Source organism: Chiloscyllium punctatum, chromosome 22 (assembly GCF_047496795.1).
Source record: "Chiloscyllium punctatum isolate Juve2018m chromosome 22, sChiPun1.3, whole genome shotgun sequence".
Taxonomy (NCBI): Eukaryota; Metazoa; Chordata; class Chondrichthyes; order Orectolobiformes; family Hemiscylliidae; genus Chiloscyllium; species Chiloscyllium punctatum.
The window spans coordinates 87,163,665-87,177,962 of record NC_092760.1 but is presented as its reverse complement, the minus strand read 5'-3'; the positions used below and the strand labels follow the sequence as shown (position 1 = coordinate 87,177,962).

At 43.0% G+C, this 14,298-nt stretch overlaps 1 protein-coding gene across 16 annotated transcripts in view; it reads left to right on the top strand.

Annotated features, from left to right (window-relative positions):
• Positions 1–14,298, top strand: part of nav2a (neuron navigator 2a) — a 1,091,104-nt gene that overhangs the window by 1,071,598 nt on the left and 5,208 nt on the right. For all 16 annotated transcript variants that reach the window (XM_072592781.1, XM_072592785.1, XM_072592776.1 and 13 more), the window contains 5 exons: positions 636–790; positions 6,555–6,626; positions 8,117–8,313; positions 13,323–13,441; positions 14,005–14,208. In XM_072592781.1, the coding sequence (XP_072448882.1) occupies positions 636–790; positions 6,555–6,626; positions 8,117–8,313; positions 13,323–13,441; positions 14,005–14,208 (747 nt within the window). The remainder of the gene's footprint in view (positions 1–635; positions 791–6,554; positions 6,627–8,116; positions 8,314–13,322; positions 13,442–14,004; positions 14,209–14,298) is intronic.

The window sequence follows — 14,298 nt, the reverse complement described above, 5'->3', positions numbered from 1 at the left end:
TCCTTTCTCCCTCATTTGCTTATCATGTAAATCCTTAAAGGTTCTGTGCAATTGCCCTCAATGCCTCCTTTTGCATGCTAACCTCTATCTGGGTAATGGCTCTTTCTCTTGAATTTTTCATTGGATTACTTAATGGCTTTAACTCCTCCAAATTATAAACATCTTCTCTAAAACTAGCTTGCTCAAACCATGTAATAATTTTATGCACCCTATCAGGTCACCCTACAGGCTCAAGAAAAAAAACTCCAGCTTGCCCAATCTTTCCTGATCAATCTGACCCCCTCAGCTCTCCCATCCTTCCTTCTCTATGCTTGCACTGGGGCCTCTATCCTTTTGGTAGAATGAGCACCAGGAGGACACACAATTCAAAGGCATCCCATGCATTGGCAGGTTTCTTTAAGCACAATCTCCAAAGTGCCATACAGTTCATGCGACATTATGGATTCCAATCACCCATCATATATTGTGGATTTCATAGTTCCCTTTGAAGAAAGTAATATATTTTTCAGTTGATATAACTGTAGAAAGACAGAGAGAATCAAGTTCTGTTCTTGTGTTGTAGTCACCAATAATCAGTCATGCTGTATGAAGATGTTTGTGTTTGTAGACTGACACAAGCCATTCTTGTTTCTCAGGAGCTGCGGCAGTATCTTTCAAACCTTGCAGATCAGTGCAACAGCGAGACCAATGCAGTGGACATGCCAAGTGTGATCATCCTGGACAATTTGCACCATGTTAGCTCCCTGGGAGAGATCTTCAATGGCCTTTTGAACTGCAAGTACCATAAATGGTAATGGTCTTGTTTTTAAACCTTGGTCTGGGTCGTTTGAAAATCTGTGGTATGCCCCTGTTTTCTTGTATTCACTTGCATGCGATGAGTATAATATGACTGGTTCTGGCAGCTCTCCAGTACTTTGCTTGCATGTTTCTCTGTTCATGTCTAGCCACTGAATGTCAGCGATGTATCACATGTAATCCTGTTCTTGCTTGCACAGATTTCAGTGAGATGAGTTTCCGTCTTACCACCAAAATGTGCAGCAAATGCCAGACAGTCATCAGCCTATTGATGAAAGGTTTTCTTCATGTCACCTCTAATCCTTCCACCTTAAATCTGATCCCCCTCTAATTGAACTCTTAAATTGGGGGGAAACAGGATTTCATTGCCCACTCTGTTCAAGGCACTCTTAATTTTGCAAAACCGCTGTCCTCAACCTCCTCTGATCCAAAAGAACAACCATAAGCTATCCAGTCTTATCTCTTAGCTGCAATTTTCAAGTCCTGGTATCATTCTTGTAAGTCTCTCTGTAATTTGTCTGGAGCAGTTATGTTCTGCCTAAAATGTAGTGAATAGAACTGTACACAAAACACCAGCTGTGTACAGCATTACATCCCTGCTTGTGTATTCAATACCTCAGTGAATACCTTACCACCTTATCCATTGAGCCTGTCACTTCAGGAACCTGTGAATGTGCATTCCAACATTTCTCCCTTCCTCTGCCCCTCTCAATATCCTCCTGTTTATTATGTTTCCTTGCTTTTTGCCTTCACCAAATGCAAAATCCTAATTTCCTTGGATTTTGTTCTTTTGGATTTTTTTGGATTCCATTTGCCACTTTTCTGCCTACCTAACCAAATAATTGACATCATTCTGCACTCAACTACCATTCACTTCACTATAAACTGCTCAGTCAATTCTGCAACAGTCCTAGTCATGATTCCCACTTTAAATCATTAATGTACTATTATGATAGCAATATATAAGAAGCATTTAGACAGATAAATGAACAGATGGGAAAAAGGGATACGTACAATGTGCAGGCAGATGGGATGAGTTAAAATGGCATTATGGTTAGCGTAGACATGAAGGGCCAGTTCCTGTATGTACTGTTCTATGTTCTATAGCACAAACAGCAAGAGACCCAACACTGAGTTCCATTGGAAAACAATTTCCAGACACAAAAATGTCCATTGATCATTACCCTTTCCTTTCTGTCACTGAGCAAATTTTGGATCCAACTCACTGCTCACCACTCCACTCTCATGTGCTTTTAATTTTCTGACCAGTTGGATACCTGCGTGGACAACATCTACTCTGCTACTGTCATCAGTCTTCCTCGTTGCTTCCTCAAAAATAGTAAAACTTGATGAAACATTCTGGAGCTCTTTAACACCTCAGAAATTGTTATATAAAGACAGAAAGAAACGTAATCACTACCTTTCAAGACCTCACGATGCCTTTTCAAGCGTAGTCCCAATTGCCAGGAAACACAACAGTAAAATGACACATAAGAAGGGACCAACAAGCAATAATGCATTTCACGGTTAATTAATCACTGCTGTTACTTGGCAGAAAAGTGTTGGTCTGGGCACCAGAGAAACTCACCACTTATTTCTCCAGTAGGGTTGTGGGAAATTTTATGCCCAGCTAAGAGACCTTGTTTGTTTGGAACTCGCTCTTGCTGGCAAGGCTCCTCTTAGTTTATTTTTTCTTATTTGCCCTGATGGTGAATACTTCAGCCTTATGAAACAGTGGAATAACTTGCTTTCCCATTTCAGGGGACAGCGAAGGGACAGTCCCCATTTTTTGTGGGATGGGTCAAACTTATCAACCAGTCCTGGTGAGAACAGGAGGTTTCCTTTCCCAGAAAATATGAAGCAAAGTCAAGGTCACTTTAACCCTTTCCTGAAGAAGGGCTCATGCCCGAAACGTCGATTCTCCTGCTCCTTGGATGCTGCCTGACCTGCTGCGCTTTTCCAGCAACACATTTTCAGCTCTGATCTCCAGCATCTGCAGTCCTCACTTTCTCCTCACTTTAACCTATGTCTAGTTTTCTCTTTTTCCAGAATTTTCAGTTAAATGCAAATGAAATAACTGCACAGAGGCCAGTATCCTGTCACCAAGTCCCCCTTTATTTACATGTGCACATGGGCTCTGACCAGCCAGCTCAGAGCCAGTCCCTAGAATGAAGAGCCTTAGCATGTTTTGAGAAGATTTGTAACTGAGGTTGAGTTTCTGGATGTAGATTTGCTAGCTGAGCTGGAAGGTTCATTTCCAGATGTTTCTGTAGCCACAAAACGACATGATCCTCTCTCACTAGTATCCTTACATATAGTTAAGGAAGGACACCACTTCGACTGGGACAACCCATCCATCCTAGGACAAGCCAAACAGAAACATGCACGAGAATTCCTAGAAGCATGGCATTCCAACTGGAACTCTATCAACAAACACATCGAGTTAGACCCCAACTACCACCCCCTGAGAGAAAGAACAGGAAATGACATCACCAACCCAAAGAAACCCAAACATAGAAATAGAAAGCAGGAATCATGTACAGTGCTTCGCCTGAGGCCCACTGAAGGTGTTATTTAGTAGGGTGATGAAACGTCTGGAAATGAACCTTCCAGCTCAGCGAGCAAACCTGCATCTACAGTGAAGAGCCTCTCTGATTCTCCTGTGGCTCCCTGATTGACCCAGGTTAACAACCCCAATCAGGGATCTCATAGTCAATGAGATCCACCTGGCCATGGTTCCAATCACTACAGAAAATTAAGTTTAGCTAAGGCAAATCAGGGCAGAACTTATACAATTAATAATAAGGTCCTGGGGAATGTTGTCGAACAAAGGGACCTAAGGGTGCAGGTTCATAGTTCTTTGAAGTTGGAGTCTCAGGAAGACAGGGTAGTGAGAAGGCGTTTGGTATGCTTGCCTTGATTTGTCAGTGCCTTGAATATAGGAGTTGGGATGTTATGTTGTGGCTGTACATGAGATTGGTTAGGCCACTTTTGGAATATTGCATTCAATTCTTGTCTCCCTACTACAAGAAAGATGTTGTTTAACTTGAAAGGATTCAGAAAAGATTTACAAGGACGTTGCAGAAACAAATTGCTGGAAAAGCTTAGCAGGTCTGGCAAAACAAAGAAAAGAGAGCAACAAAGAAAATTTACAGCCAAGGAACAGGCCCTTCGGCCCTTGAAGCCTGAGCCAATCCAAATCCACTGTCTAAACCTATTGCCCAATTCCTAAGGATCTGTACCCCTCTGCTCCCCTTACTACTCATCATCTGTCCAGATGCACCTTAAATGAATCTACCATGCCTGCCTCTACTACCTCTGCTGGCAACACATTTCAGGCACCTACCACCCTCTGTGTAAAGTACTTTCTGCTTGTATTCCCCCTTAAACTTTTCTCCTCTCAATTTGAACACATGGCCTCTTGTTATTGAATCCCTCAGCCTGGGAAAAAGCTTATCTCTATCCACTCTGTCTATACCCCTCATGATTTTGTAGACCTCAATCAGGTCCCCCTCAATCTCCTTTTTTATAATGAAAACAATCCTAGCATACTCAACCTCTCTTCATAACTAGCACCTTCCATACCAGGCAACATCCGCGTAAACCTTCTCTGCACCTTCTCCAAAGCTTCCACATCCTTTTGGTAATGTGGCGACCAGAACCCTACACAGTATTCTAAATGCAGCCGAACCAATGTCTTGTACACTTGTAAAATGACCTGCCAGCTCTTATACTCAGTACCCCATCCGATGAAGGCAAGCATAGCATATGCCTTATTGACCATTCTATCCACCTGTGCAGTCACCTTCAGGGTACAATGGACCTGAACTCCCAGATCTCTCAGCTCATCAACTTTTCCAAAGGTTCTTCCATTACAGTATAGTTTGCTTTCGAATTAGACCTCCCAAAATGCATCACTTCACATTTGTCCGGATCGAACTCCATCTGCCATTTCTCCACCCAGCTCTCCAGTCTATCTCTTTTCTGTATTCTTTGACAGTCCCCTATGCTTTCTGCTACTCCACCAATCTTCATGTCATCTGCGAACTTACTGATCAGATCACCAAGCCCCCTTCCAGATCATGTACATCATAAACTGTAGCCCAGCACTGACCCCTGTGGAACACCACTGGTCACCTTTTTCCATTTCGAGAAACTTTCTTCAACTACTACTCTCTGTCTCCTGTTGCTCAACCAGTTCCTTATCCACCTAGCTAGAACATCCTGCACAAAATGTGACTTCACTTTCTTCATTAGTTCACCATGGGGAATCTTATCAAATGCCTTACTAAAGTCCGTGTATATGACATCTACAGCCCTTCCTTGATCTGTCAACTTGGTCACTTCCTCAAAGAATTGTATTAAGTTGGTAAGGCACAATCTCCCCCGCACAAAACCATGCTGCCTATGACTGATAAGCCCATTCTTTCCTAAATATAAATAGATCCTATCCCTCAGTACCTTCCCCAGCAACTTTCCCACCACTGATGTCAGGCTTACTGGTCCGTAGTTACCTGAAATATCCCGACTACCCTTCTTGAACAGGGGACAACATTAGCAACTCTCCAGTCCTCCGGCATTTCACCTGTGTTTAAGGATGCTACCAGAGATATCTGTCAGGGCCCCAGCTATTTCCTCTCTAGCCTCCCTCAGCAACCTGGGATAGATCCCATCCAGTCCTGGGGATTTGTCCACCTTAATATCCTTCAGCCTACCCAACACATACTCCCTTCTTATGTCAACGTGATCCAAAGTAAACAAACTTCTATCTCTAATCTCAACATTCATCATGTCCCTCTCCTCAGTGAACACTGATTAAAAGTCATCATTGAGAATATCACCCATTTTCTCGGGTTCAACACACAACCTTCCTTCCTTATCCTTTACTGGACTAACCCTTTCTCTAGTTTCTTGCTTCTTATATATGAATAAGAGGCCTTGGGATTCTCCTTAATTCTGCTCGTTAAAGTTATTTCATTAACCCTTTTAAGCCCACCTGATTCCTTGATTAAGATATTCCTCCAGGGTCCGTTCTGTTCTTAGCTGCCTGGATCTTATGTACACTTCCCTTTTCCTCTTGTTTAGTCGCACAATGTCTTCTGTCATCCACGATTCACGAATCTTGCCTTTCCGATCTCTTGTTTTCAAAGGGACAAATCTTCTTTACAGATGCTGCCAGACCTGCTGAGCTTTTCTGGCAACTTCTGCTTTGGTTTCTGACTTCAGCATCCACAGTTCTTTCAGTTTATATTACAAGGATGTTGCCAAGACTGGAGGGGTTGAGCTGTAGGGAGAGACTGAATCGGCTGGAGCTGTTTTCCCTGGAGCGTCGGAGGCTGAGGGGTGACCTTATAGAGGTTTACAAAAGTATGAGGGGCATGGATAGGGTAAATAGGCAAAGTCTTTTCCCTGGGGTAGGGGAGTCCAGAACTAGAGGGCATAGGTATAGGGTGAGAGGGGAAAGATATAAAAGTGACCTAAAGGGTATAGTTTTCATGCAGAGAGTGGTGTGTGTGTGTATATGCAATGAGCTGCTAGAAGACATGGTGGAGGCTAGTATAGTTACAACATTGAAAAGGATGGGTACATGAATAGGCAGGGTTCAGAGGGATGTGGGCCAAATGCAGGTAATGGGACTAGGTTAGTTTAGGATAAATGTTCGGCATGGACGAGTTGAACCAAAGACTCTGTTTATGTACTGTACAACTTATAACTCTATCTCTTATGTCATTTCTAATACTTGACCATTTATTTTCCAGTCCTTATATCATTGGCACAATGAACCAGGCTACGTCTTCCACTCCTAACCTCCAACTTCATCATAACTTCAGGTACTGTCTGGACCTGCTACTTAATGGATTCTGTTTCACTTTTGTTAAGATTCCACTTTGTTTTCTTCCTTTGAGTGCACTACCTGTGCCAGGGCAGAGTTTGTTTTTGCGAGAGCTCCTTTTGAGTACTATCTTTTGGTTTTAAGGGGCTCTTTTTTCAGTCTGGTTAACTCCTATGTTACATGATGCAGTCACACATTCATAGCATCTTGTGTGTTTATGTTGTCACGAATTATTTGAACTCACACAGAAACAGAATTAGAAGAATTTGTCAGCATCCTCAAACAAGTGTCCATTAAATTTAAAGTCCTAATGTACAAGGAAAGAATGTGCTGTCTCATGCCCATAGAAATACTCTCACACAATTCTCAACAACATTGTTCAAAAGTTGAACCTGAGCATCTGCAACGAATGTTCTGCAATGGCATCACTTTCCTTTCCATATGTGCAAAAAACACATTTTTCTGCTTCATTGGAAAGGATAAGCTCACTACTTCAATGACTTGTGTCCCAACACACATGATTCCTCTCCACTGCATTGACAAATCAGTTCAGTGCATTAGCTGGGTAATTATGTGGGGACATTAATTATGCTAATGATACAGAGACATTCTGGCATTTTCCTTGGAGAGTCTATGACTCTTTATGCAGATGTTTTAGGAAATCACAATTAAGTAGATTCAACAATAGGGCTGATTGTATATGGTCTGGGAAAGAATTACCTTGACATGTCACATCATGCTATCTTGTGTTATATATGGTTTCTGAGCATCACAGCAGGTTTTCGTCAATGTACATTTGACTCCTGGTCCAAACTCTCACTAGATTCTGGTTCCAGGGAAAGCACTGCCCCAAGAAATAGATAGAGTACAGGAGTGTAGCTTTTTATTTGTCATTTCTACCATCTACAACTGATACAGTAAAAATGGGACAGCGTTCCTGCAGGACCGAGGGTGCTACATGGACAGCCAAACTGCACAATCGTACACGGCATAAAGTGCATAAGAAGTGCAAAACACGCAAGTTGCAGTGTAAAAAGGAATGATAAGTAATAGACATTGTTCTAGCAGCAAGTTGAAGTCATACAAACAATTTCAGATGGGAATTCCAGATAGTCTGATCATACAGTGGGTTAAGGAGCCTGATGGCTTGGGGGAAGACACTATTGCTCAGTCTGGCTGTGAGAGACCAAATGCTCCGGTATCTTCTGCCAGATGGCAGGAGGGAGAGCAGTTTGAGTGAGGGGTGTGTGGGGTCTCCCACGATGCTCTTAGCCTTTCGAGTGCAGCGTGTGGTGTAAATATCTGAAATGAAGGGGAGAGAGATCCCGATGATCTTCTCACCTTACCCGTTGCTCAGGGACTTGGAATTAACTGGTTAATCCCAACCTCTGCCAATTGAAAACCCTGCCAAATTAAATGCAATCGTCCCATCAAAAGAGGTCTGTAAACCTTCAGAAGAAATTCATCTTTTTCTCTTTTGAACTGCAGATGGGTTCTGTGTGCTAACCATACTGAACCAGTCAAAGGTTTCCTGGGTCGCTATCTTCGCCGGAGACTGATAGAAACCGAGATCAGCACCAGAACGAGAAACACGGAACTGGTCCGGATCATTGACTGGATTCCCAAAGTCTGGCATCACTTGAACAGATTCCTGGAAGCTCACAGCTCGTCAGATGTCACCATTGGTAACTATCTGCATTCCAGGAATTAGTAACGTGGCATTGTTCAGAAAAGATTTGCACAGAATCAGCATCATGTTGTAGCTTTGTATTTTCCAAATGAAAATCAGGTCTTATGTAAAGGATTTCTGATGATTAAAGACAAGATAATAACAATTTCCAATGTATAAATCCCTTTAAAATCCCAGTAATTAGTGGAATCCATGGGTGACTTTTGCATGATTGTAGTTTGAGGGACATTGGTCTTGGCATTTGTGTTACAGGGTAGAAATCAGGCAGGACATTCAGCCCCCGAGTGCACTGTGCAGACAGCCTCACTGAGGTGTTGAAGAGGGCAATGGAGAAAAGTTTAAATAGAAGCAATGTATAAGGCTACGTGGAAAAGGCAGGAGAATGGCACTTATGCTCACTTGGAGAGCCGGTGCAGACACGGTGGGCTGAATGGCTTTCTTTAATATTGTTTCTGGTCTTGTTCAACCTCAGGAATGCTGTGGTAATGTCATTGGAATAGTAATCCAGAACTCCAGGCTAATCCTCTGGCAACATGGGATTGAATCGCCCCATGGGAGATGACAAAATTTCAATTTAATTAGTTGAAAACTCTGGAATGAAAAGCTGGCCTAATTATAATTGTCTGATGACTATCGTAGAAAACCATCTGGTTCACTCAACCCTTTCAGGGAAGGAAAGCTGCCATTAGCCTATATGTGACCCCAGACCCATAGCAGTATGGTTGACTCTTAACTGACCCCTGGGCAATTAGGGATGGGCAATAAATGCTGGCCCAGTCAGTGCTGCTTATATCCTATGGCTGAATTTTTTAAAAACCGCTTCTGTTATTGTGTGAATTACACAAGGTATGTGGAATAGCTGCAGTGGACATACTGCTGAGAGGATGTTGCTTGTAACCATAGAAACTGATCAGATGTACTTCAAGACTTCATGAAATTCGAAAGGAATTTATGAAAGAATACCATAAGCTTTTTCATGCACTGAAGCCCAAGAATAGAATAGAATTGAATTGAATCTATTGTCACGTGTACCGAGACACGGTGAAAAGCATTGTCTTGCAAGCAATACAGGCAGATCACAAAGTAGCAGAGATAGTAAATAATAGGTCAACAGTGGCAAAATAAAAACAAGATACAGACGAATGTTAAGAGTTTGTGAGTCCATTCAGTATTCTAACAACAGTAGGGTAGAAACTGTTTTGAAACCGGCTGGCGCGTGTGTTCAGGCTTCTGTACCTTCTCCCCAATGCTAGAGGTTGTAGAAAAACATTGCCAGGGTGGGATGGATCTTTGAGACTGCTGGTGGCCTTTCCTTGACAGCGGGCCTGGTAGATGGATTCTGTAGATTCTATAGATGGGATGTTGGCCTTTGGTGATTGTCCAAGCCAATTTCACCACTCTCTATAACTGTCTCTGATCTTGAATGGTACAGTTGCCATATCAGACGTCCAGACAGAATGATTTTGATGGGCACCTATAAAAGTTGGCAAGAGTATTCGCCGTCATGCCAAATTTTCTCAGCTGCCTGAGGAAGAAGAGACATTGTTGGGCCTTTGTAACCAGTGCAAAAGTGAGGACTGCAGATGCTGGAGATCAGAGTCAAGATTAGAGTGGTGCTGGAAAAGCACGGCAAGTTAGGCAGCATCCGAGGAGCAGGAAAATCGACATTTTGAGCAGGAGCCTGATGAAGGTCATTTGCCCGAAACATGAATTTTCCTGCTCCTCAGATGCTGCCTGACCTGCTGTGCTTTTCCAGCACCACTCTAATCTTGACTTTGTAACCAGTGCGTCCACATGAACAGTCCAAGAAAGCTTGTTATGAATGACCACTCCTAGGAGCTTGACACTCTCCACTCATTCCACCTCTGTGTTTTTAATGTGTAAGAGGGCATGAGTAACATCCTGCCAAAAGTCAATAATGAATTCCTTGGTTTTCCTGGCACTGAGAGCTAGGTTGTTCTCAGTGCACCATTTTTCCAGGTCTTCCACCTCCCGTGTGTAGTCTGTTTCATCACCATCTGAGATTCGACCGACTATGGTGGTGTCATCAGTGAACTTGTAAATGGCATTAGTCTGGTATTTGGCGACGCAGTCATGGGTATACAACGAGTACAGTAGGGGGCTGAGTACACAGCTCTGGGGGGTTGCAGTATTGAGGATTAGTGAGGATGAAATATTGTCCCTAGTCTTCACTGATTGTGGCCTGTGGGTCTGGAAACTGACGATTCAGTTGGAGAGAGTGGGGCTTAGTCCAAGATCACTAAGTTTAGTAATCAGTCTCGAGGGGATAATAGTGTTGAAGGCTGAACTGTGGTCAATGAGTAGAATTCTTACGTAGTTGTTCCTGGTGTCAAGATGTTCGAGGGAGGAGTGAAGGACAAGTGATATGGCATCTGACGTGGATCTGTTGGTCTGATAGGCACATTGTATGCGATGCTACTTTCTGACACCCACAAACCTGCTTCTCTTTCATCCTAATTGTTAAACAAGAATTTTCTTTTATTCACTTGTGAAACATGGACATCACTGGCTGGCCAGCACTTTTATTGCCTGTCCCAAGTTGCCCTTAAGTTGACTTCTTCAATTGCTGCAATCCACTTACTGTAGGTTGACTCCCAATGCCATGAGTGAGACATTGGCCCAGCGGCAGTCAAGGAATGGCGATATATTTCCAAGTCAGGATGGTGAGTGGCTTGGAGGGGTACTTGCAGGGAGTGCTGTTCTCAAGTATCTGCTACCCTTGTCCTTCTAGATGGAAGTGATCATGGGTCTGGAAGGTACGATCAAAGGATCTTTGGTGAATGTCTGCAGTGCATGTTGTAGATAATACATATTGCTGCTACTGAGCATCAGTGGTGGCGGGAGTAAATGCTTGTTGAATGTGCTGCCAATCAAGTGGGCTGCTTTGACCTAGTTGGTGTCAAGCTTCTTGAGTGTTCTTGGACCTATGCTCATTCAGGCAAGAGGGGATATTCCATCACCCTCCTGACTTGTGCCTCATACACAATGGACAGGCTTTGGGAGTCAGGAGTTGAGTTAGTTGCAACAGTATTCCTAGCCTCTGATGTGCTCTTGTAGCCACTGTGTTTGTGTGACAAATCCAATTGAGTTTCTGGTCAATGATAACCCCAAGGATGGTAATATTGGGGATTCAGTGATGATAACACCATTGAATGTCAAGGGGTGGTGTTTAGATTGAGTTTTACTGGAGATGGTCATTGCCTGGCATTTGTGTGGCATAAAATGTTCTTTGCCACTTGTCAACCTAAATTGACAACAATGTTCCAGTTGGTGCATTTTTTTTGGCTTATTTAGGGTGATTTCAGTATTTTGCAATTTTGTAAAAACACAGTAAGTGGTGATACAAACGGAATTTCCTGACCCTTTAGCCTGAAATTTAAACAGGTAGAGGAGGCAGGCATCCAGATCATGTAGTCTTCATCCCCAGTAACCATTCCCCAAACATTGCTGGGCGAGGGTGAACCTGACTTGCAGTTTCGGGGGATGAAGCTCCAGTGTGAAATTCCATATATGAGGCATGTCCTTGGACACCTGCCTTTTTTTTAACTAATTGTCTACATTTCCTGGTTGTTTAAATGCGCATATAGGCACTAAACGTCAAAGGGGTCAAAGTTATATGGAAGGGATGGAGTGCTTTCTGGGTTGGGCTCAAGATTTAAAGCTAGGCACCTTGTCGGTTTCGATTTCTAGCTGCCAATATCGTTTGTGAGCCAAAATATACCCAAAGGACAGGGTCCGGGAGAGCTTCAGCTAGTCCATCTTTTCTGGGCCCATTGTCAATGGTCAATCCTGTCATTCAGAGAGGATGTATGGGATGGGATGCATGTGGGCTATCCTAATGGCACAGCGTATGAAGCATGGGTGATTGTAAAAGCAGGACAAGACTAGAGTACATAAAGGATCAGAAGGCGATGGCCTTATGGTATTGTCACTGGGCTGGTCATCCAGAGACCTAGATGATATTTGATCTGGGTTTGAATACCAACACAGCAGGTGGCAGAATATGACTCAATAAAAATAAGCATTATCAATTGAAGGATGACCATGTAAACCATTGAAAGTTGTCAATTGTTGTAAAAACTCATCTGGTTCACTACTGTCCTTCAGGGAAGGAAACTGCCATCTTTACTCATCGACCATCTGCATCTGCCCCCAGACCCATAGCAATGTGGTTGATTCTTAACTGCCCTTCTGGCTAAATAGTGATGGACTCACATCCTCTGAATGAATATATGAAAAAAGAAAAAAAAATCTCAAGATACGTGTAACCAGTCCAGAACATTCCCATCTGTCAGCCTAATCCTCCCATCATTAGCATACCAGTGTGTATAGTCCTGCAGCTCCAAAACCCTCAACTTCTACCACCTAGAAGGACCAGGGAGTTCAATACAAGTGTCCCTCCAGGTCATACACCATCCCGACCTGAACATACCTGACCCATTTCCTTCTTGTTGCTGGGTCAACGTTCATGAGTGCCCCACAAAGCAGCACTTGGGAGCACTCTCCCCATATGCACGACACCGATTTAGGGAGAAAGCTATGACCACTTTATCAAGGGCAATTTGGAATGGGCAAGTCATGCTTATGTCTCAAGATGAATAAAAGTGGGATGGTGTTGGGCAGGAAAATCAGTCTTTTTACCTTGGGCATCAGTTCACTTCTTAATGTGGAAGATTGGCGGCTGTAGAAATAAAAACAAAAGGTGCTGGAGAAACTCAGCAGGTCCGGAGGGACAGAGTTAACGTTTCAAGTCTGTATGAGTCTTCTTCAATTCTGTCAAAACATTAACTCTGTTTCTGTCTTCATGGATGCTGCCAGATCTGCTGAGTTTCTCCAGCAATTTCTATTTCTGATCTCTAGCATTCTCAATGCTCCTCTTTTATTTGGCAATATTAGAACTTAGAGGCATGTGATGATTAGAGTTTATGGATTTTGTTAAAGAAAGTCCTAATAAGCCGTTGAATTTGATTTCTGATTGTTAAGGTCCTCGACTATTCCTGTCCTGTCCAATGGATGTTGATGGTTCACGGGTATGGTTTACAGACTTGTGGAATTACTCCATCATCCCTTATCTGCTGGAGGCAGTCAGGGAAGGGCTACAGGTACGTAAAGGCTACGGCTGAATTCTCATCAATCAAAATCTCGAGGAGAACCTTGCATGAATCATTAAATATGTCTCTTGTGGATGAAAAATAGCCTTTCATTAAACGAATCAGTTAAAGGCAGGCAACTTACCCAGCAGGTGTTTGGTTGAAAGAGAGGGCAAATCAGAGCATGGGCCAGTAGATTGGATTGATTACAGCTCACGTGAGGGTTACACGCTTCCGGCACGTTTATTAACCATTTGTCTGTTGTAAATCCTTTTGGACATTAACTCTTTACAGGCTGGACATCGACTGGAACCATCCCCTGGAAATCAAATAGTTTACAGCTGATTTTATCTATCTGCTAATTTTAGCTGTTAACTATTTACTACTCGGAATGAATTAATTTTATTTAATGACTCATCTAAGGAGTCATTTCATTTAATTTTTTTTTAGTTAAGTTTGTAGTTTTGGTGTTGGCAATGTCTAATTGGATAAGATGTGGATAGAAGGATTCTTTTTTTGTCTCCGTCTCTTCCCATAATTTCCTTGCAATGTAATCAACCTTTCTTCTCCTGTAGCTGTACGGAAGACGGGTTCCTTGGGAGGATCCAGCCAAGTGGGTGATGGATACGTATCCATGGGCAGCAACCCCCCAGCACCATGAGTGGCCCCCACTCCTGCAACTGAGGCCTGAGGATGTAGGCTTTGATGGATTTATACTGACACGAGAAGGTGGTTCGAGTAAACAGCCTCAACAGAGCGACGCTGAGGGAGACCCCCTTGTGAGTTGGAAACTTTCTAAATCTCAGTTTCCGTAGCTGGGGCAAGAAATGTCAAAACCTAAAATGCAGAATCAGAAGTTGGCCATTCAG